Source organism: Gasterosteus aculeatus, chromosome 8 (genome assembly GCF_964276395.1).
Source record: "Gasterosteus aculeatus chromosome 8, fGasAcu3.hap1.1, whole genome shotgun sequence".
In the NCBI taxonomy this organism is placed as follows: Eukaryota; Metazoa; Chordata; class Actinopteri; order Perciformes; family Gasterosteidae; genus Gasterosteus; species Gasterosteus aculeatus.
Window position 1 is genome coordinate 13,752,751 of NC_135695.1, and position 23,835 is coordinate 13,776,585.

General features: G+C 41.2%; 2 protein-coding genes across 3 annotated transcripts; both read right to left on the reverse strand.

Moving 5' to 3' along the window:
- Window positions 1-704: 704 nt before the first annotated feature.
- Window positions 705-6,557, reverse strand: alpi.2 (alkaline phosphatase, intestinal, tandem duplicate 2). Its single transcript, XM_078108285.1, has 11 exons — window positions 6,361-6,557; window positions 5,679-5,795; window positions 4,837-4,952; window positions 3,981-4,155; window positions 3,362-3,534; window positions 2,884-3,009; window positions 2,716-2,785; window positions 2,306-2,444; window positions 1,867-2,057; window positions 1,654-1,764; window positions 705-1,358 (listed from the first exon to the last, which is right to left on the reverse strand). The coding sequence occupies exons 1-11, from the start codon at window positions 6,434-6,436 to the stop codon at window positions 1,093-1,095; spliced, it is 1,560 nt and encodes a 519-aa protein (XP_077964411.1). The 5' UTR covers window positions 6,437-6,557; the 3' UTR covers window positions 705-1,092.
- A 1,156-nt stretch (window positions 6,558-7,713) lies between these two features.
- alpi.1 (alkaline phosphatase, intestinal, tandem duplicate 1) lies at window positions 7,714-15,798 on the reverse strand. 2 transcript variants are annotated; one of them, XM_040185236.2, is made up of 11 exons: window positions 15,470-15,798; window positions 14,761-14,889; window positions 12,713-12,828; window positions 12,095-12,269; window positions 11,267-11,439; window positions 10,958-11,092; window positions 10,786-10,861; window positions 10,333-10,467; window positions 9,834-10,025; window positions 9,510-9,626; window positions 7,714-8,773 (listed from the first exon to the last, which is right to left on the reverse strand). In XM_040185236.2, exons 1-11 carry the CDS (start codon window positions 15,561-15,563, stop codon window positions 8,499-8,501), a joined length of 1,617 nt encoding a protein of 538 aa, XP_040041170.2. In that variant the 5' UTR covers window positions 15,564-15,798; the 3' UTR covers window positions 7,714-8,498. The 2 variants fall into 2 exon arrangements, with proteins under 2 accessions (XP_040041170.2, XP_040041171.2); XM_040185237.2 differs by having other exon boundaries at window positions 14,761-14,886; window positions 15,470-15,745.
- Window positions 15,799-23,835: the final 8,037 nt, after the last annotated feature.

Consider the following 23,835-nt stretch of genomic DNA (forward strand, 5'->3'; position numbering starts at 1 on the left):
ACTACTACTAATGTTATTACAAATACGACTATGGCTAATAGTATTACAGCTGTTTCTACTGCTATTGATACTAAACCTACTATTACTGCTAGTACTACTAATACCACAATTATAACTAATACTACTACTAATATTACTACAAACAATTTTAAACAAATTTAAGCTCCTGCAACTTCTGTTTTTAGAAAATCTATTGAAATTCAGCTTCCCCACTTCCTGTATTTTCAGCAGTTCTTTAAAATAATTTCAGCTATTCTTATGCCTCTATCAACAGCAATTTTTCAATATTCATTTCTGTATTTTTTTGCAATATTTCAAATTTATTTCAGCTGTTTTCATTTCTGCTTTTTCAGCAAATCTATTGAAATTCCTTTCAGCTTCTCCCATTTCTGTATTTTCAGCAATTTCAAATTCATTTCAGCTTTTCTAATATCTATAATTTCAGCAAATGTATTCAAATTCCCTTCAACTTTCTGTATTTTCAGCTATTTTAAAAAGTTCATTTCAGCTTTCAGCTTTTTGCATTCCAACGCATTTTCAGCAGGAAATGCATTTTCTAGTTATTATTAGCTACTAACAGTTATTATGCAAATATATACTTTATGTTTTAGGTTGCATTATCAGCAGAATAAAAGCTGTGTCTTACGTGTTCAGTGCATACTTATGTATACAATTATTTTGCAGCAATAAGACGCAAATGCAGCTAATTCAAAATAAGTAATTTGCATACATACATGAAGAGTACATTATGTGAATTACAGCAACATTTCTAATGGTGTTACATCCATGGCAGTAACAACATGAATGGACAATTTTTTGAATTTCACAATCAATCCATTGATAAATCAATCAATTAGCAATCAAATATGAGCTTTACTACACAGCAAAATTGTGGTTGATGGATTTCCCAACAAGGTTAACGAAAACAGTAGAAATCCCATAAAAGGTAAGTGATCTCAAAATTGTGCAACTATAAATACATACAATGTCAATAACAATTATTATTTTCTCTATTAAATATCACATACAGCACATGCTATTTGAACACATGCTATTTGAAAGGTCAGGACTAATTCTCTGAGGATAGTTGTCTTAGACGTTGCAGAGGGAAAGGAAAAGGAGTCCCATCAGAAGGAGCAGGAGGCTGGGGTGGATGGATCCAGCGTGGTCGGGCAGTTCACAGTTTTCGTAGGGCTCCAGGCAAGCAGCATAAGCAGTAACATGGGCAATGTAGTTCTGCTCATGGACACCGTGGAAAAGATGTGCCATGGGACCTTTGGCAAAGATGGCCACATCTTCTATGCCATGGGTCTCTGAGTCCAGAGGGACAGGAGCCTGCTGAAGGTAATTATTATCCGCTGAGGAAGAGGAGGACAAAAGGAGCATTAATGTAGTTTTCTAGCACATAAACAACAATGTTAGGCAATGCAGCTAAATGGCAAAGAACTTAGATTTTTGACATACTGTCAACAAAAATTGATTATGGACAGCTTTACTGCAAAATTCGTGAAAGCATTTAAAGTGAGCATGTGGTGGTTCATGATGACACTCGTGTCACTCTTCGCCTAGACTCTTAAAGCCCCTACAGTAGTTGACACCAGGTATGCTGTGACACCACAAGATGGAGCTACTAAATAACTTTGTTTCACTTACATGACATTGTCTCATTCATGTCAGGGCGAGTTCCATTCCGGTATCCTGGTCCATTTCCATACACAGCAGTGGTGAAGTGCTTGTTGTCGTTAGCTTTTGACCTGGAAACCCCTGTAATTCACAGGACAAATTGTTATCTACCATTCTCAGATTTGTTATTCAATTATCAGACCTCCCCCGGAACTCGGGTCAAATTCTAAGAGGGAATTTTACCCAAAACAGAGTTTCCCCTGGCAGAATGTCCTCCAAAGGCAAAGACGTGGGAGTGGTCGGCAGTGACCACAGTCAGGGTGTCAAGTTCACTGGTGAGTTCAGCTGCGCGCCCGATCGCCCGGTCAAACTCCACAGCCTCATACAGTGCTTTTTTGGCAGTACCTCCGTGGTGAGCATGGTCAATTCTTCCCCTTGCGGTCCAAAAGAAAGCAATTTTCCAATAAGCATTTGCACAATTTTTAGCTGCAACACAACTTCAAAGGTGTAAATTGAATTTATTATGCATATATGATTTGATTGGTAAGCAAGGTTTTAGATTTTGGTCTTCAGAGTGCTTGACTTTTAAAAGTTCATCAACGGTGTGACAGAGACAGTTACATTTACCGGAGACCGAGCAGTGTCTTGCTGTCTGGGAAATATGGAGAGAAAACGATAACACTCATCTTCTACAAAAAGGTAAAATCCTTTTGGGTTCTTGCTGAGAATCTTAATTGCTTTCTCCGTCATCTCTGTAAGAGAAGGGTCCATGGATGGATCACGTTCCAACTCATAACGGCAGTCTTTGGGCTCAAAGAGACCTAATTACAGAAAAAACAAGTTTTAAGAACCGAGAAACACCTTCCAAATCTGAATTTGATTTCGGTATGATTAAATGTGCATACTTGGAGTTCTTCTGAAATACTAACTGAGATTGTAAAAATTAAGATAATTGTATTATTTCTTTTTAAAATATTGTTTCATCCAACAAATTTGTCAAAGAAAATTGGGTGCAGTCATATGGGTTTTACTTAAAAGTGTCTTGAGTGATTAATTGATGACAGAATGGGGAATGAAAAAGTTATTTCGTACCCATTAGGAAGTCCGTATTTGAAGGTTTGACAGCATCAAAATCAACTTTGTTCCACACATATTTTGCCTTCTGTAATAAAACAGAAAAATCCGTTTTTGGAAGTGTTTTGGGAGGAAAATTCTTTCTAACAACTCATTAAAAAGTGTAGTAGCACAGTGACCATTTACCTTTTTGTTCTTCAACCACCCTTCCACAAGATTCTGCCCATCGTTTCGGTTTCCTGTCTCAGTTGGATACTCAGGGTCTTTAGTGGTTCTCGAAAACATGTAGCGACGACCTCCACCAAGAATGACCTGGAATCAAATGACACAGTGACAGTTATATATTTCATGTATTTTAAGGTTTTAGTAGATTCCCAAATCCGGATTAGGATTAGTAAGTAACCATCGTTATGATCATTCACTTCATTGCAAGGTAATCATCGAATCCGATGGTCACATTTCAGGTTTTGACTTTATATGGATTGATAAGACTTATTGGTTTATTATTGCCAACAAAAAAAAATGTCACTGCATAGAAAACCCAGAATTAGTAAATCCATAGAACCAGACTTGAGAGTTGTGCATGCCTATATTCCCAGGCATAGATATTATATTAAATCACTGCTCTGGATAGCTTCAGAATTAGTTTTATATTAAGACTTACATTTATCTCGGTGTTATTAACCAGCTGGTAAGCAATGTCCTGGCAGCCATTTTGGATTGCCTCAGGGGTGAGGTCGGAATCACAATACCAGTCCCTGTTGGCAGTGTGAGCGTAGTTTGCAGCAGGAGAGGCGTGCTGCACTCTGGTTGTAGTCACAATTCCCACAGACTTTCCTGTAACACATAGATGAACTGTGGTCAATATTTGTTTACACCGAATATATTTATTGACATGGATACGTATACGCTTATGAGATGTTATCTAAGAAAGATCAAGCCACAGTAAAGACAGATCTCTCATTTGTGGGCACAATTCAGATTCTATTTAAGATAAACTGTGTATTATTATATATTGGGATAAAGAGCTAAGCAGGCACACACTGTGAACTCTCTTATTATTCACATTTTCTAAAAATATCTGACAGGCTTTTGCATTGCATAAGGTCAAAAGGACAGATGTTGTGAGTGACAACAAGTAAAAAAAACAGCGAGAATGTGACGTACAGAGTAATACTGATCGGTCTCGCTCAATGTCCATAGTGAAGAACACATAAGCAGGGACTCAACTTAACAGCATAACCAGTGTAGTAAAGTAAAAGCTGTGTGAAGCTGATACCTACCTGCTTTCTTTGCACGGCTCAAAACCGATTCGACTTCGTTCCCGTATGTAGCACTGCAGTCGTTCCTCCGGGTGGCGGCAGTGACGCCCAGGGTGCCGTAATTGGCCTTCACACCACACAAGTAAGCTGTGGCTGTGCCAGCGCTGTCTGGCATCTGCTGGTCCACGTTGTACGTCTGGAGGGCCCAAATATATATTCACATAAAACATGTTTGTATTCATCATCTCAGGCATTTAGCAAGACTCATACATGCAATAGACTTGAGATTAGGAACTTAGATAACTGCAATTGAGTTACTATGTTTTTAATCAAATAACAGGTATCAAGAGTTTTTTTATCCTTATTTTACTTGCCTAAACTCAATTCAGTTGTTTCAACATGTAGTGCGCCCATTGAAGACACATGGCCATTTCTTCGTGTTCATTGTCCATGCTGACACACATTACAGGATGCCTTGGCATATAATGGATTTTGGATGAAATAGTGTAACGGGCCAAGAGTGTGATGGCTGAAATATTGATGAAATGCTGCTTGTGTCACCAACATAATTATGATGACAGCCTTGCCAAACTCAAAATACAGCCTGTTCAAACTAAAACCGTTCTTCACATTCAGCAAAAGAGGAACACGTTCGGTTGGCTTGTTAATGCTGTTTGATTTGAGGTCATTCAGAGTCAGATTATTGATTTCTGATTTCTAGTTTTTGCCAAACTGACTCATGGCATTCTGTTAAGAGCTAGATAACACTCGGTGTGTTAGAATATTATAATGATATTTTCATTTCACAAGTGCGTGCATGTTATCCTCATTACTACACACAGCAGTCTGAATGTGTCGAGAGAGAGAGTGGGCCGACCTTAGACAAGCCCAGGTGAGGAAAGGTGTCCATAACCAGACTGGTCTCCTCCCCAGATTTCCCTGCCAACTGGCCTTTGAGGATCCTCGCAGCCGTCACCGTCGGTAGTCCCATACCTGGAAGCAGATGGAGTCACACCTGAGTGTTCAATGACAGGCCAGGCAGGTACAGGGTGGCCATTGTGCACCATGTAGCCTCAACGCTCAGCTAACGTGTTTTAACACGTTAAACTCGTTTTTAACGAGTTTTAAAGGTGATGACAGACATCTGTGTAATTTACATAACCACAAATAGTGGAGAAAATGCAAAGCAGGTACAGCAATATTCCACCATTCTACGCCTTTACTAACCTGATGATACTTCTCTTTAGTCACTTACATTAAAAATCCAGGGCATCCTGTTCAAAAACACTGATACAATCTTAAACATGCTGTTATGAGCAGTTATGTGGATTCTGGTGAAGTCAGCCGTGACCATGAATCCATAGTTGATCCATAATTATCAATAAAGACTTTTTTCTAAACTTGCTGCAGTTATGTATTAGATCAGCTGACACATGTGGACATACACATGCAGTGTAGATTGTGGTTTAGCCTCCTTCCCCCTTCCAAGCAGTAATAACTACTGGTGTCCACATATGAACATTCATCTTCTTCGTAGTTCATAGTTCATTTTCTTTGCATTGCATTCTCTCTCGATCTAGTTGAACTGCAGCACAATGATGACAGAATTCACACTTTCGAGAGATAATGGCTTCTCTTCGCCTCAACAAACAAACTGTACTGAAAGGAAACATGTTCAACTAATTAAAGAAGCCGCTTTGATGCTGAAGAAAGACTCACCATCCCCCAGGAAGAGGATGACGTTCTTGGCTCGTTTAAGATTACGCTGAACATTCAGAGCAGTGTGAAGAGTCTGTCTCGCTTTGTTGTTCCAGTAGCTGGCATGTAGCTCTTCCTCTAAAAGCAAGGAAAGGTCATAGAATGTTATACTCAATCGGACGTGGTTCGATTACATCTGTGCCCACCAGGTGATTTTTATTTTATTTTTGTTTCGTCTTGTAATTGCATGTGTATAAACATCAATTCTTACATCACAGCCATTAGAAATAAGAAATCCAATTAGCAAAGTCATAAATAACATTCATTTTTACAAGTGATGCTGGAATAATAATACAGGACAATTACAGGACAAGATGCTATTAAAGTGAATGAACAATGTCTGATTATGTGACCTTGCTCAGTCATTGTTCTCTATAGGAACACTGTTATAAATATATATATATATATATATATATATATATATATATATATATATATATATATATATATATATATATATATATATATATATTTAACAATATATATATTTTAACAAGTAAAACAACTGTCATCACTATTTCGTCTCTACAACTTTCTGCACTGTGTACGAACTATAATATGTCTTTGTCATTGAAATACAGTTGTATAAGTATAACATGACATATAAAATCTATCTAACAGCAGCACTGTGTATAGTTCTTACCTGAAATGGACACAGTCCACTGCACTGAAATAAGAAGGAATAACCCAGTAAACAGGAGTTCCCGTATGCTGGCCATGGCGTTGAGTGTATGTGAATTTAAGAAAGGCAAAGACGGGCTTTTTCTTCAGCGCTGGCAGCAAGGAGCAAAGGGCACACGGAGGAGCCGCTCGGCCTGCAACGGGACATGGCCACGACGTTTCACAATCGGTTATCTAAAGTGTCTTCTAATTATCCATTATCTTTTTTTGTTTATTAGTTTATTAGTTTGGGTCAGCGCCCTGCCAAACAAAAGGGGTCCCGCCCTAAAGTACACCTTGTGAAGTACATTTCAGACTAAATAGGATCATAATATGCTAAATGAATCGTCCTGAATTTAGCAACACTTGAATCGAACCACTGGGACCATCAACTCTGTTTCCAATGTTTTCATAAGGTTATACATCAACTAAGAAATGGGCTCATTTCAGACTTCTCTCTGCAACCAGAGGAGTTTCTCCCCGATGGCCACCTGACAAAATGCCAAAACGTTACAAAAGGTTTTTCACTTGCAAAGGCGAGACCAAGGCAGGTTTGAGACCAGTTGGTCTACCTCTGGTAGGCGCTACAGAGCACTGAACCCCAAAACCCGCAGACACAAAAACAGGCCGTCCCCCCTATGAGAAATAATCAGACATAGTGCACCTCCTCTTGCACTTATGCATACATGTATTTATATGTTTTTTGTGTTTTCCTTATCTTCTACATTTTTGTATATTTTTTTATTTGTAAAAACGGAACAGTATTTAGAGAATGTGGAGCCCAAAGAAAAAAAGAGTCATATTCAATGAAATTTGGGGGGCAGAATCTGATTGAATTCGGATGTTTTACAGAAACATGGATGTCTCACAGTAAATCGGCTCGACAAAATAATTATATTAAATGTCAATAAGTACAAGATGGACACAGCTGCTCGAGGATTGTGTAAGTCACACAGAATGACCTTTGATGTCTCCAAATGGCCGATGCCCTTTGGGAGACGATTTAATATGCCAATGCTTTCTGTACTGAGATTGAAGTGGCACTGAAGTGTGTGCATTGATGCAATAATGCACTAAACTCTGCTTATTGCTCTGTTCTGTTGATGTCATGGTCCCCTCATGGATTTTTATGTTTTAAATTGTCTTTTAATTCCTGCATTTTATTTCACTTTATTGTATGAAATGTTATGATGTGAAGCACTTTGAGTCTGCCTTGTGTATGAAAAGCGCTATACAAATAAAATTGCCTTGCCTTGCCTTAAATGTTCATGATCCTTTATTTATTTTTTGGCAATATGTCAAATTAAAGAAAGGACTCAGCAAAAAAAAAACCATCTTTTCTTTCTTTATCCTTATTTAAGTAACATTTAGAAAATAGTATAAAAATTCATTGAAAAAAAATATTGCTGACAAATACATTCTTGTACAATCTAAATAGATCTGAAAGAGAACAGATTTACTATTTGGAACCAAGTAGGTGAAGATACAAATTGATTACATCTGAACAATTGTTACATATATTTCAGTCCTTACAGAAGTACAGTTTCTTCCTGAGTTCTTGTAAGGTCTTTTGGTGTGGCAGCTCGGTACGCCGTGGTGGCTTGTAGTTTAGGTTTCTCTTACCATCATATAATTATTTATTCCACCCGGACAATGACGATGATGTACGTCAGCCGCTGTGTGTCTAAATGTCCACAAGCTCAACAGTGAGCCCTTGGTCTGTTTGTTTCAAGTTATTCTAGGTAAAGCCTCACATAATACTGCATGGAAACAGTAAATTACTGCTTTTAGCTCATTTTAACTAGCTTTTCAGCAACGACAGTGCCCACAAAGAATAAATTCAAAAAACAAGAAAAGTACAAATCAAGCTAATGAAAGAAATAGTTAGTGCAAGTTAGTAGTCACGTTCTGTTGATGTTGTGGTGACTAAGTTTGTATTTGAATACTACCTACATGCTGAAGCCTGCACTTTGGATTCTCTCTTAGTTGCTAACTGCATTTGTCCGTCCCTGCATTCTGAATTGTCAGCCTGTGTAAGTAAAATGTTTGTGTGTATATGTACTCAGTGTCTGCATCGCTGTATACATACAAAGTATTTCTGTGCGTGTGTGCGTTAGGGGGTCATCTGAGTAACCAGAGGAAGCTGAGCAGGCCAAACAGAAGGCTTGATGTAGGGGTCGCACACCCGCTTGAGGTGTGGCTGTGGGGGTGAGGAGGGCAGTTCTTGTAGGGCTCCAAGCAGGCAGCATAGGCCATGACATGCGCCACGTAGTTCTGCTCTTTCACCCCGTGAATGAGGTGAGCCATTGGGCCTTTGGCGTAGATGGCCACATCCTCCCCGCCGTGCGTCTCAACATCCAGCGGGACAGCCGCCTGCTGCATGTACTCCTCGTCGTCTGCAGAGATACGTGCGGGTTGTAGAATGTAAACAAACGTGGTTTTAGGCAACTGTCTGCTTGGACCATCAAGCGTTAATACAAAACAGACTATGTTATAGACTACGTCAATAAAAGTGAACCATTTCTGGCCATATTAACTTCACTTTGACTGGGTCATATATCACCCACATTGAAAGTCGCAACATTTCCAACAATTTTACATCCACATTGTGGTCAAATAACTACACTAACTAACTAACAAACGTTGCCTTATTTGGAGTATAGATGCTCACTTCCAATGCTTCATATTCATTCACAGGGATACATAATGAAATAAATCCCTTACTTTTAAATGTATTTGTACTTAAGATGCCAAAAAACATAAACTCACACTGGTCTATTTTAAAAGGACAACATTTTAAAAGGTAAGTCAACCCTGGGTATTAGTGTTTCCACTTTCAAGTAGACACACTCATGCAAACATTAAAGCCAATGGCGCAGAACCAGAGGCGGAGGAACTGGATCATTGCCGCCTAGAGTTGCAGACTAAAAAGAAATACAAACATCTATTTTTTAAGTACAATTACATTTACAAAATAGCGGTCTACGCTGAGAACATAACAGAGGACGGCAGTGCCATGGACGTCATATTTGCTTTCCAGAGCAAAACCCATGCGAGAGTCAGCCGTAACCACATTGGCTTACTCTTTCTGCGGACGAGTGAAACATCTGAAATGTATTAGTTTGTGCTTACAGTAATCCACCATTGTGATGTTCCCTCTGGTTCCATTTATGTGGACGTAGCCGGGGCCGTTGGCGTACAGGAGACTGGTGAAAGGCATTTTGTCATCAGCATTCTTTGGTGCCAGACCTTGAGGACACAAAAAAAGAGGTCTCAGTATCTATTTAAATAAACTCTGATGTACTTTAAGACACAAATACAAAACTAAGGCTTAAAGTTGCAAAATGCGTAATCACAACATCAAATATTGCGTTGTAAATGAATGTATAAAATGTGTATTTTTAGGCAAATTGATGAGGGTTTGCATCTGATTACAATTCTTGGTTTGATCCATACCGAAAATGGGATTTCCTCGAGGTGTGTTACCGCCAAATGTGAAGACGTGGGAGTGGTCAGCAGTGACCACAGTGAGGGTGTCGTGTTCCCTCGTTAGCTGCGCAGCACGCTGAATGGCTCGGTCAAACATCTCAGCTTCTGTCAGGGCCAATTTGGCAATGCCACTATGGTGGCCATGATCAATTCTCCCTCGTAACACAAGAGAAACAGAACAAGGGAATTAGACCTGCCTCCAAACGTCTCGCTCGCACAACTACACTGGACTCATTCTAGAAGTGGCCAAAAGGACAATGTCAGTAGGATTACGTTCCATGTTGCTTTAAGCCTTAAATTCTGTATTAACTCTTGGGTTGTATAGATGAATACATCTCACATTTAAATAAATAACAGAATGCATTTGTTGTTTTATATTGACAATAAAACGTCCCACAAGGTACGATGGAGTCTTCCATGAGCATAATTCTTGTGGATTCTTATGAGAGTTTGATGTAGTACTCATCTTCAACAAACAGAAAGTATCCTTTTGGATTCTTGCTGAGGATTTGTATGGCTTTCTCTGTCATCTCCACAATGGAGGGGTCTCGTGTTCTGTTTCGGAAAACCTCAAACCTCATGTCCTTTGGCTCAAACAGACCTGGAACCAACAAAAAGAAGAATTTTTTAGGCACTGCAGAAATAAAATAGAACATATGGTGGTGTTACCACAGCTAAAAAACATACTGGAAAAATCTGCTCATTTATATAGATTACATCTTTTCATTTGCAAATCAATCTCACATTAATTTATCACTATTTTCTTCTTGTTTCTAAGCCATGGAGATGGTTTCAGAAATTAAAAGAAGGTTAACCGGTCAACAACTGAACATATTGTGTGTGTGTTTTTAAATTATTGTACATAATGTGCCTATGTTGTTGTATATTGTGATTTTTTTCTACCTGTGTTGATACTCACCCATCAGCCGGTCAGTAGCTTTAACATTTATCTCGTCAAACTCCTTCCTGTGCCAAACATAGTGGGATTTCTTGTTCTGAAAGTCAAACCAGAAGACATCTTTGATTCTAATCTTTGACTCAGTGCTTTAAAATGTTTTTTGATATCAGAAATCACTGTAAATGAATCCTACCGGTTTGGCCTTGAGCCACACGTCAATGAGGTTCCTTTTGTCTTTGCGGTCCCCTTTGCGAGAGTTGGAGGTGGGGTACTCTGGGTCTGGAGTTCCTTTTGGCGTCATGTACATCCTCCCTCCCCCCAGAATCACCTTTAAATGGAATCATAGTATTCACTGGCTTGTGACGATCATTGGAGATGGTTTTCACAAAACTGAATAAACTACCAAGAATTTAACTTCATTCACCCTATTTTTCATACGTGAATACTTATTTGATTGTTCGGCTTGATAATAAATGCACCCAGCGGTGTCGTTCTCACGTACATCAATATCAACATTGGTGACCAGTTGGGTTGCGATGTCGACGCAGCCCTGCTGGTGGGCGCTGGAAGGAAGATCTGCGTCACTGTACCAACTGCGGCTGACAGAGTGCGCGTAAGCAGCGGCCGGGGAGGCGTGCTGGACGCGGGTGGTGGTCACTACACCAACTGATTTACCTGGACGAAGCAGAGAGACGCTTAAATCAGAGGCAAAAGGGCATGATGCACAATGTGACGTTGGGGTTTTTTTTGTGAGAAGGTTGCAAATTAACGTTCATGTTGAGTGCAAACCTTCCCCTTAATGTACTGAAGTGTATGACTTTTTTTTCACTAGAAAGGCTTTTCATTACGGAAAAAATTGAATTCAATGCTCTTTACGTATGATTTGTTGCGGTTTGCGCTCCATTTAATACATTCATTTAATTTGAAGAAACGGTTGCTTACATAGAACTTTCGTTACCAGCCTTTGAAGTTCAAAGTTAACAACTAAAAATTTCTATAATTAAAACTCGCTGGACTTAAAGCAGAATGCAGACCATAAAACAAATAATGCACAGCACACATAACTACAGCGGGTGAAATCTTTCTATTAATGTACATTGAAGGGTAAAATCATTCACAAACAAATCCTAAAAATGCCTTAATCTCTTAAGAAGACGTATTCTGAACATTGCACTAATGCCGCTCAAGTAGCAGCGAACAGATGAACCTTTTTCCTTGCACGTTATTTTAAAGCCAATATAGTCATTGCATATCTTGAGATAACAATGTAATTCAAACCAGTCGCCCTTTCTAGCACACAGCACACCCATCAGCCGGGGTCAAAGGTTACCTTGAGCTTTAGCACGTCGTAGAACCGAGAAGACCTCGTTGCCAAAGGTGGTGTTACACTCGTAGGCCACTGCCTTGGCGCTGAGCCCCACCGTCTTAGCGTTGGCCTTCACCCCGCAGTGGTAGGCCGTGGCAGTGCTGGCGCTGTCCGCTACCTGCTTGTCCACGCTGTAGGTCTGTGGAGTAGAAACACAAACGCCTTGATGGGAAATGATAGAGAGACACACGCTCAATACTCAGACTCACTCAAACTAACACTTACTTATAAGCCACAATAATTTAGGGATCATACTTGTCCCTGAAGCTCAATCAAAGTGGTTTCTACCACTGTGTCAGCATTTTCAGTTAAAGTGCTGTTTTTAACCAAATGCCTTTTGACACAAAGGTTTGAGGATTTAGGTCGGAGCGGCACGAAGCAAGCTGCAACGCGTTAAAAGACAAAAGCACACACACAACCACACACACTCAGCCCCTGACCCACCATTCCTTCATCCCACATCACTTTTTCTCTCTCTCTCTCTCTCTCTCTCTCTCTCAATGTGTCAAAGTTTACTTGCAGTTGAACTCAGGCATTTGATCAGCCTGATAAGCAATGGCTCAAAAAGTGTCGTAATGTCACCTTTGACAGGGCCAAGTATGGGAAGTTGTCCATGGCGAGCATTGTCTCCTCCCCCGATCTGCCTTCCATTTGACCTCGCAGGATTCGAGCTGCCGACACTGTGGACACACCCATTCCTGCACGGGAGACAATGATTTACAGGCAACGTCACTGATAGGCCTCATATACATGGCTTTTCAGCTCTGCCATCTCAGTCCTCCGGTGGTTTGAGTTCGATCTTGTAGAAACTGACGCAGCCAAACACGGCCCTGTTGTGAACATTCATAAAACCCAGATGGAATATTTGTAAATGTGTCAGACAGATTGAAGGAACCAAAATAATGAATCCACTCATGGAAAGAGCATTTTAAGCAGTTGTTTTCTAGGAGAACTAAACTTTCAAACAAACTCATAGCAGAGACCGACACTGACTCTTGCGGGCATGTAATCAGACGACTATTGGTCAAACATGTCTTATAACAGTGTAGCTACCATGTCACAATCTGTCAACATTGATTTTCAAAAACAATTAAGGGATTTCTTTTATCTCTGACTGTGGTCCAGTATTGTACTTCACTCCTGACGTTATATCCATACTTTCCGAAGCCCAGGACACAGATGTACAATCTCCCTTTGACATCATAGTCATAAAACCAAGAACATGCTCTGCACACAGAAACCTCAGCCGAGACCACCCAGAAACATGCCTGTGACATCTGATTTAAAGCAGACATTCTAGGGGTTCAGAGGAAGACACTTAAATATAGATTTGGTTAACTAGCTTCATTTTCAAAAAAAAAAAAATATATATATATATATATATATTTCATGCCTCACCAGCTGTAAATATACCACACCCGAGACAATTACTGTGAAGAATTATAAATTATAAATGAAATCCAGTCCAGATGGAAAGTTTTGACAACTGGCAATAATTATCCATTTGGTAAATAGTACAGTCACTGAGATGCCAGAATCAATGCCAGGTTACCCTGCAGAAACACTCAGTAAACATTCAAATGTAGCTACTGCTGATCACCTGAGCTAATGAATGAGATCTAGCAAGCGATACAGTGAAGGAGGAGTGAGGAGCAGAGTTAACTGGGACAAAGCAGTGAATAACAGAAATAAAATGAGAAATAGAAATCCTGTCCTCTTTGTTTGTGTGTGTGTGTGCCTTGGTAAACAGAGCTGCTCTGTACACAGCAGAGGCACGGGAGCAGCAGGGGAAAACACAGTGATGCAGACCCTGCACACAGACCATGCACACTGCTTTTGGCTGGGGATTACACCTCCATGTGGAGCCTTAACGGCTCTTTGCCAAGGCCCAGAGAGGCCCGACCACAATACAAAGTAAAGAGATCGATACCACAAACCTCCTTTCCTACCTTTAATACCTTTAATATACACTATTAAGTTGCTGAGCACTAACTCTGTGGCACAATGTTTTTATGGGTCAATGGGGATGGGTTGAAATTCTGTTTCAATAATGTGAGGATGAGGATGTAGATGCACAAGTACCCGGGTGTAGTGACTCACATCATTTGGTTTCACACTACTCTGCTGATAAGCAGATCATCGTGCCACGATTCAAATGTGTTAAAAAAGGCGGTGAGGAAGAAGAAAGATAGGAAGAAAGATGGATGAAAACAATGCACAATAGGAAATTTGAAATAATAATCAGGTTTGTTAGTATTTTGTGGGGAAGAAAGTGCATAAAAAAAAAATAATGTCCTGGTCAATCAGCTAAAAAGAACCCTGTGATTGAACGGAAGATTAATGATCAATTTTAATCAATTGAATAATATACTATCCGTGAAAAGCTTTACTACAACCACTTGTTCACCTGCTCTGCCTAAATGTAGATACACACCTGCACCACCAGTTACGGTCCGCTCTCCAAACAACTTCCCCTCTATCCATTCTGTGCACATTCAACACTGGACACTTGAGCACTGTCATGCATGGAATATTGAGCTGTGTTTGTCATTGGCGCTGGATCTTCCATCCCAACCATCTCCATGTTGAATGTCTGCTGGAATAGATTTCACAATGATAGCATGACCTACCGTCGCCGAGGAACAGGATGAGGTTCTTGGCTTGGTGCTCTCGGGGGCGGAGTTTGAGGGCAGCATCCAGCGTTGCTTTTGCCTGAGCATCCCAATAGGCTGGTTCCCTTTCAAGTTCATACAGTGCTGCTATGTGGAAACACAAATACGAGTGCGGAATGAAATAGTTATGTGGGGATTGTGGATGCGTAAGAGGAGATCTTGCACCTTGGTCTCTGCATGGCTGGAATTTTACAGCTTCGGTGCATAAAAGCTTCAAGTAAATTTGCGTGGGTGCCTGCTCCCTCATGCATTTCTCTGTCTCTTTCTAAAAGTTTGAATTATATTTAATTTTGGGTTACACGTTACAACGGTTTTCTCAAGAGCTGTCCAAATGTCAAATGCGGCCATGAAGACACTTTTTGCGTGCTCTCGTGCCCACTGAGAGCCACGGTGAAGGACTTCTAATACAAACGGTTGTTTTCTTGCCGCACACGAAAAACAACAGAAAAACAAACAGCCGACCACACATTTTAAATAAACAGGCATTGACAGGCGAAAATATACTGACAGATGCTTCTATGCCTCCACACAGAGCACGGTGCTCAACCACATGTCTGTCCTCACACACTCGCCCCTTCCAAGGTTGAAGCTACCTGCTTGCACGTCCCACAAAACGCTACTAATATCCCGACGGCAGGCAGCAATAGTAAGTCTGTCGTCTCCTCACCTTGGCTCTCCATAGCGGACCGGCCGACAGCCAACAGTATGGGGCCCAGAAGGATAAGCAGGTGATGGTTGGCCCTGCATTTTGCCGTCGGCATCTTTAATCCTAACAACCTGGAAGGCTGGAGAGGGCTGACACAGCCGACTATTCACCACAGCACGCCGAGACCCAAAGATGCACAGAGGCAGAGAGTGAGTGGGGCTGCGAAGACCACTGGCCCTGCCTTTTTAAAGCTCTACTGGGTGTGTAGTGAGGACGGGCCCGACTCAGCTCATAGGCTTAGAGCCATAAAAGAGGGACGAGAACGTTTGAGAGAGCCAGGAGAGAAAGAAAGAGAGAGAGAGAGAGAGAGAGAGAGAGGCTGAGACCACACAAGAGTTCTTTACCATCCCGGCACCTCTGCTCACTTTGATTCAGTACGCACTACCCCCACTTGGTTGTTTTAAAAGGTTGCTCTAATTTGGCTGTTCTTCTTTTCCCTGGCTCTCCGACTCTGAACTGCATATGATAGAAATTGGAATGGTTCTTTGATGTGGTAGTGTGCAATGGGTCTTTTTTATGCAGCAGTCTTTAACAGGAAGAGAAAAATTTGTGTTGGCATCCATCATGACACAAATCTCTTTTTCCATTTCTTTCACCCCATCCCCTGGAAAAACATCCAAGGGGGGGGGGGGGGGGGGTGACGGGGAGGGGAAGCTACCTATTCTAGAAATATCATGACTGAGAATGGTTTTGCTTTGCTTTTCATTTCAGGAAAAATGGTCATATTTCCATTTCCCCCCCTGCTAAAAGACCCCAATTTGTTACCTCCCTCACCAAGTCGTCTTGGCTGGTCCTTCTGTGGGAAGCGAAGCAGGGGGAGCATTTTCTCTCTGTGAGGTAGTGGAGACCGCCTGTGGAATGAAAATGTCTCTCCTCTACGCAAACAGTTAATGTGTGAAATGAAGTGAGTTGGGCCAACTGCGTTCCACACCGCCAGAGGAATCAAATTTCCCAAGGAACCCGTCTCGCTTCGTGAACTTGTTAGGCGGAATCTCGTTACATCTCAGAGCCCTGCAAGACCTCTGCTTTTTGCCAACCGCTCACCCGTTGCCAACAGGGCTTTGCAGTTAGTCACATGTGCCTAATCAAGCCTGCAATAAAATCATAGCAGTGATCGGGGGGTAAAGAGGCCTCACGTGATGCGGCTCCCACCACATGAACTGGAAATTCCAGCAGCAGAGTGAAAAAGCAGGAGCCGTTGTTGAGGCATGTCTTTCTTTCCATTTGTTATGGGTTTGCTTTTGATACAAGGTTGATCTTATGTTGGGAGAGAGTCTAATTAGTTTCAAGCACGACAAGTGTGAACACCTGGTGGCTGTTTAAGGTCTCAGAGTGGATCATCCGCCCACCGAGAGGTGCTTAGTAGCTTTGGTTGGATGATTACATGAGAGGCCTGAGTCCTTGTGAGAAGGGGGGGAAATCCTGGGAATTAAGAAAAAACAAAACACAATAACTGTTTCAAAATAAAAATCCCAATGAATACTACTACGGATGATGCCCAACTATACCCTTATTTCAAACTTGACCTTTGTATGAAAAATGTCCCAGGCATCTAATAGAAAGTGTATTAAAGTGGGACATTTTTAGTGCAGCACATGTTGACGGTTGAGCTGACAGCGCAGAGGAAACCGTACTCTGTCGGCTTCTCTGTGATGTGTTCAATTTCCTGTTGTATCCATCCCAGAAATATATAGAATCTGATATATATTCTGAATAACTGTAATCTACATTGGAGATGGATACAAACCGTTACTAAAATATTGTTTATTTTAAATCCATTCAATCGATTGCCTCATGGAAGTATATGTATTTTCAAATGGTGGATATTTCTCTTTGGAATGAGAGAACATTTATGCCAAAGAGTCTTTTATTTTGCAAAAGAGAAAAGCATGTGGAGATCATCGTATCTAATTAGTTGAATCCTATTTCAAATCCACATCCCTTTCTGAACATAATAAACAACATTGAAGATCAAATGACCAACTGTCATGAGAGCTTTGGGGGAGTTTCAGCCATAATGTATTGTGGCCTTGGAGTTCCACACTGAAAATCGCCTCTGTGTCCTCTGATTGAGTCGTCAATTGGCAACAGATTGAAAAGCGAGACATTCAAGTTTCTTGGGATTCCTGGGTCCTTTTGAAAAATGTTCTTTCAGGGGTTGCCCTGTAAGACTGATACGTACGGAACATAAAGCAGACCTTTTTTTAAAGGGTAAAGAAATATAGGCCAGTTTACAGTTACACGAATCCCTACTCCCTCACAGAAGCCGCCCCTCGCTCCATGCATCTGCACCCTGACTCAGACTCTCCTAAAAGTAAAGTACAAATGCTATACGCCCCACCGCTTCCATTCCCTCCGCCAGGCTCCTTTCACCTATAGATTGTGTGAATTACAGTAATCAGCCAGATGTTTGCTTCAAGACTATAATTTATAGAGGGAAATGTTTAGGCTCAGGTCCGAGCGAGGATATACATGTGGGTGGTGCCAGACCACACACATACAATTTCAAAGAAAGAGACAAATCCTTTTCTCTGGCTTTTTAAAAATGCCCGATACGCCGAAGGTGGTGGGGGATGAAGCTGTGGAAATTGATGGCAAAAGTTGTAGATGCTTAAGATGGTATAAAAACAAAGGGAGTGAGGCAGACTTCCAGTGGGGAAAGAAAAAGACGTAGGAGTCTGGTGGCCCGCCAGAACTTAAATAGAATAAAAACACGGCCCTAGTGGAAAAACGATGCCTGGGATCTATTTTGGCCCCGTCACGAATATGACACACATTTGTAGAGTGACCTCCAGAAGGCAGATGAAGAATATATCTTCAATTCAATTTAAAGAGGTATCATAAATGATGTAACCCTTTTTTATGTGAAGCACTGTTGACTGAGATTCCCTCTCAGAACAGTTGAACGGATGATAAAAGATTTTACGACTGACATGCAACTCAATTGGGGGACAATTACAAGTGAACTGCAAAAAGGTACTTCTGTCCCAATTCCAGAGCTCAAGAGCTCACAGCAGCTTCAGACATCAAACATTTGACAGCTTTGAAAAGAGGGCCTTCTAATTTTTTTTTATTGTACTCATAAAGGAAATATGCTGTATGTGCATGAGAGTTCGGAGTGTGGGCACGTGTACACGTGCACGAGATAATGAGAGAGTAAATTAAAAAGACCAATGCGAGCGGGTCTAATGAAAAGAAGAGTCTGCATTTGTACGAGACAGACTGTGCGTGTGTGTTGTTATTTCTGACTTCAGACGTAAAAGTCGTGACGTGTAAATTCATATCCAGGCTTTTAACAGCAGTTTTGCATTGAAGAATATAATGCATTTGACATCATGTCATGAAGAAAGGCTTTCATGAGTACACAGAGACCACATCAAATGTTTTGCTATGGGTTGTTGGTTTGCTGTCCTAGGCCTGTTTTCTCGCTCTCTTAGCAACATCATGAATAGAAAATTCTGACTCACCTGCGTGGCCACATCCAGCGAGGAGAAGTAAACTCATGAACAACATCATCTAGCCGCTAAGCCGGAAAACCTCATCAGCTGTAGTATCTAAAGCTGCCCACTTTGCTTTTCTTGCTCCCCTTCTCCTGTTTTCTTGGGACTCAAAATGCCGAGTTAAATAAAAATGTTCCCACCTCCAAGGTGTCAAGAAAAAAGAGGTTATTTTCCTTCCACCCCTATAATTTAGTGGCCTTGGCTTGCATATTATGTTTGAGGCAGAGAAAGAGGGTAAACTCACTTTTTGCAGTATTCACCTTTTTCCCGGTTTGGGTCAGAAATATCCATCAAATCAGAGAGCAGGCCCATTTCCCTCCCCATCTTCATCCTCCACGATGCATCAAATCAAAGGGTTTTTTTTTGTCTCTTGGTCCTTTGTGGACACACGTCTGTCAGCAGCTCACATGGGTCAGTTATGGCTTTGTAGTTTGCTGCAGGAAATGTTTGAATTGGTTTCAGAGGAGTCAAATGGAGACGAAGGGTTTCAGGAAAGCAAGGGAATAAACAAGTCTGTTGATATTATACATTACAAAGACATGAATATACAACAGATTTGCGCTGATCAGCTAAATATTGATTGAAATCCAGGAGCGTGTGGAACACAGAAACCCATAAAAACCCAGTGAAATGCATTTGGTTTCAAGAGGCAATTGTTTTAATCAATACACACAATGGTGGTGTACCTGCCCTGCATTCCTCGCCTCCCACTGCTTACTCTGGATCTCCTCCACACAAAAATAGCCCTTATTACAAATGCATTCAAACATGCCCTGAAAGGTTCAGGGAAGAGAGAGCCAAGAGGAAAGTTTGGTGATGGGAGGACAGGGGTGGTGAGGGAGCGCAAGCGCAACCACCAAAAAGAAAAATTTTCCAGCTGCTTTTTACGTTAACTTGGCCAGTAAGGAACACAAGGAAGTTGCCAAAAAACACTCAGCGAAAAAAGATTACTTACTCCTTTTGTCAAATGAAATGAAGGCCAATAAGATTTTCTTTATAAAACAGGGAGATCAATCAGTGTGGAACATCCGGAAAATCAGAGTCTTGCTCTTTTTCCTCCCAGCTTTTGTTTTTTGTTCTGAAAGATGCTAAAAGAGAGAGTTCCCTTTTCCTACATGGCCACCCGGGCATGGTGCTTGTGCTTGCGGCAGGAACATTGTGTAAGGTGGTGAGGTCGACTGGCGCTTGAGGTCAGACTTAGGTTTATTTTGCTACTCAGACCTCCGTCCAAAACCATCCTCCACGGCGCTCCTGGTGTCCGCCAGGTGCAGCCCAGACAGAGCATGTCAGTAGCGGAAGGAGAACTGGACGCCGTCTTCGTATTTAGATGGCGTGGTGGTATACATTTACATTTACAATTTAAGCATTCAGGTCACACACTCATGCATGGATAACCAATAAGGAATGGGGTGGAAGCTTTCTGAGGGGTACACTGCACCATCCGGGGGAACTGCACGTGAGAAATTTGAGAAAAATGTTTGTTGAAGAGGTCAATCTTCTTTCATCCAGAATAAATGTTGCTGTGGTAAGATACATTTGTTGCCGCAGTAACATTACGAGTGACCATTTTTATGGTTTTATATCCAGGAATGTGGCTTGGTGACTTGACAATAAGCAGTAAAAGACATCATCTTAAAATATAAAAGATGAACATTTACAATAGCATATGAAAAACAAAGAGCTTGTTAAGACAACTATGTTGTTAAAGTGAGAGGTGTGTATACAGGTCAGAGTGGTGCAAAGGTTTGTACTGCAGTCGAGAAGAAATAGCCAGAGGGAAGGAACTCAAACAGTTTGTGTCCGCCTCAGGGTCCTGGAGGCGACCCAGTCATGGAGGGACGGCAGATTGCAGCCAATTACCCTCTCAGCAAAGCCACTGATACGCTGCAGTCTGCCCCCTGTGAAGTGCGCCCTCCTCGCTGGCCTGTTGAATTCCTTCACACGGGGTGTTTGGGCCATTTGGTTTTGCATTCCACCGGAATACCACAACCATCTACCTTGTCTTTTGTGTTTAGCTGTAAGTCGTTAAGTCTGCTGCCGGTGAACAGATGGTCTGGTGGGAAGGGCTCATCCACACCGGAGATGAGTCCAATGAGCTGCAAGAGCATGAGGGACTGCCGGCTGGAGGATGCAGCCGTTGGTGTACAAAGAGAAGAGCAGGGGGGGGGGGGGGATACTGCTTTGGTGGGAGAGAGTCAGACAGGAAGTTTGCGATCCACTTTCAGGTGTAGTCGGACACGTACAAATGGGAACGCTTGTCCTGCAGCAGTGACGGGATTATAGAGTCGAAGGCAGAGCTGAGGTCCACAAACACGACAAAAACGTGGCGTAGGTTTCTGCCGTGCAGATGCTGGAGGGCCATGTTGACTGCTATGTGCACCGACCTGTTGGCTGTGTACGCTCGCTGTAGGGAGGGCGCTCAGAAGACCTCATTACCACAGAGGTCAGGGTCGATGGACCTCTGATCATTTGGTCCCGTTAATTCTTGGTCTGCAGGGGGCCGGGAAGATGGTTGAGGTCTTGAAAGAGTTTGGTGAGTGGTATTTCTCCAGTCAGTTGTTGTTGTTTCAGGGAGCCAATTAAATCCAGAAAGAAGCACTTACTTAATCACTTCTCTACTCTTTTGAGGCTGGATTATTTTGTAGGGATATCCAGCTGTTTAGCATTTGAAAGGTTAGCAAACTATGTAGTATGTGGGCGGAAAGGGGGAATCTCATCCTCCTGAAGCTTCTTTATGTTGCTTATTGTCGTTGAGAGAAAGAGAGACAACAGTTAATCTTGTTAATCACATTGAATGACCGTTTGTGCCCACACCCACCTTTAACAGACACACTATGCCTTGTGCAGTATCTGTTTCACCTGCTTTCATCTGCTAAACTTTTCAACCGTGGTCACCCCCCTTACAGAGACACCAGTATTTACGTAGGCCTTTAGTATTGTTGCTTTTCTTCCTCCTGATAAAACATTGTTTACTGATTGACAGTAAATGAGGGAGCACAAAAGGTTTGAAAATCTTGCTCAATAACGTTTTGCTTTTTTCGGAAGTAAAACGTTCATCGTGGTAAAACATCCCCCAGCCCAATCCTCCAAAATGCTTGATGAGGTAAGGTGCAACGGGGTGACAACAACATTGATGCTGGCAAAACAGGTTCAATTCATCATCGGAGTACTCTGTGGGAGGCCGATGTTTGAAGATGCGTATTCAACGTGTGTTTGTGGCACAAACATGTGAAAAGGAATTCTGAAAAAGATTCAATACTGGCAAACAAGGAAATACATTTTACATTTAATTGGCTGTGCAGTGTGTCAGTGAAGTGAAGATCTTTAACTGTCAACCTTTGATCATAAACTCATTACCAACCTTTCATCAGATACTTTGCAATGAGTTGATGTTAGTGTGTAACGGCTGATTCGCTTCAGTTGGAGGAATACAAATCCATTTAATATTCTGATGGGTCTTTTGTTCAACAATGTCTCATTTCACTATTTGTAACTGAGCAGGTTACATCAGTCAAGACATCATTTACTAAACTAGATCTAGAGAGTAAGATGACATTTGTACATGTTTTGTTTCATTGTTGCACCATGGTAAGAACGAGCAGAGGCCCTTTTCAATTGTTGAGTGAATAACAAAGGCTGGTCAAAAAGGACGACAATGGGTGCGGAATTTAGAGCATCACTTTTTTGCCTCTGCATCGTTCTTAACATGGCCATGGCTGATAATCAATGATGCTTAGAACGTTCGAGTGAAGCTTTAGGTATTTACTAAAAGATGTTCCAGCGTGTAAAATACAGTGCCATTTTTTCCTGGAGATAAACTAGAATTACATTTATACAAATGACCCTTTTTGTTTTGTAGATTTTAACAGAGGGCAACATGGAGGACAATGTTGTTGAAGGTAGGGTCAGGAATACACATAACAGCAGTAAAGCCCATGAGGAACATTTTATCTTATCTATGTGAATGAGCTTTTTATGATGTGCAGAAATTAGGTCAAGTAGGTGAATAAGCCTGTCAGCAGCTACTAAGGGCCCATAGTTCTGTAACCGGAGCAGTAGTCTATGTTATTAAGTTATTAACTAGTGAGTGTGTGTTGAGCAGTTTCCTGTCTTGGGCTTGAAACGGAAATTCCTGGAAGCACATGTGTTATTGTATCATTTCGTCTTCGTTCTCTGTACTGTCAATGCATTTACAGCCTATTGCATTCAACAAATTGTCTCTCAAAGGACTTGCTTGGTCTTTGCACCTTCCAGTGGTTGAAAAGTGAATTACTTAATTTGGTGATATGACAGGACATGCTGTGTCAAGAGAAGACAGGTAACTGCAGAAAATGCTGCTAGCAGCTAAAAGGCTTTTACAAAGAGATGGCACAAGATAGAACCACCATCACAAGAACCAGGGTTGAAAACTGTGACTGAAATGTATGATGAGGAACTGCTAACTCACAGAATAAATGGATGATTTATCCTGTTGAAAGGCCAGAGTAATCCAGATCCCTTTTTCTTCATGTTGTCTTCTTTTTCTTTTACATATGTGTTCTGTCAGTGTTGAAAGGGCAAAGATAAAGTGAAAATAAGTTCATTCAAGTTATGTCTACACATAGACATTCTACACATAAAACGAAATTAACTTCAATCAATTAACACAAAATTGTCCAATTGGTTGGATATTGCTAAAGTAATGCTGTTTTTTAGATGAGATACTGTCACAAAAGAAAATATGCACGGAAACACTACAATGACTTATTTTGACAAATAAAAACACAGGCATTATCAAACAGAATAAACTATAAACAATGTATAACAAATATCCTCCTGTCTATATCA

Excerpts from the sequence above, each read along its gene's own strand:
- alpi.1 (XM_040185236.2), bottom strand. The coding sequence starts at position 15,563 with ATGCCGACGGCAAAATGCAGGGCCAACCATCACCTGCTTATCCTTCTG. Across the intron at positions 10,468-10,785 it reads AGCTACTGACCGGCTGATGG|GTCTGTTTGAGCCAAAGGAC; the intron begins GTGAGTATCAAC and ends TGTTGGTTCCAG. Across the intron at positions 9,627-9,833 it reads TCGAGGAAATCCCATTTTCG|GTCTGGCACCAAAGAATGCT; the intron begins GTATGGATCAAA and ends TGTGTCCTCAAG.
- alpi.2 (XM_078108285.1), bottom strand. The coding sequence starts at position 6,436 with ATGGCCAGCATACGGGAACTCCTGTTTACTGGGTTATTCCTTCTTATT. Across the intron at positions 3,535-3,980 it reads GAGCCGTGCAAAGAAAGCAG|GAAAGTCTGTGGGAATTGTG; the intron begins GTAGGTATCAGC and ends TATGTGTTACAG. Across the intron at positions 3,010-3,361 it reads TTAATAACACCGAGATAAAT|GTCATTCTTGGTGGAGGTCG; the intron begins GTAAGTCTTAAT and ends ATTTGATTCCAG.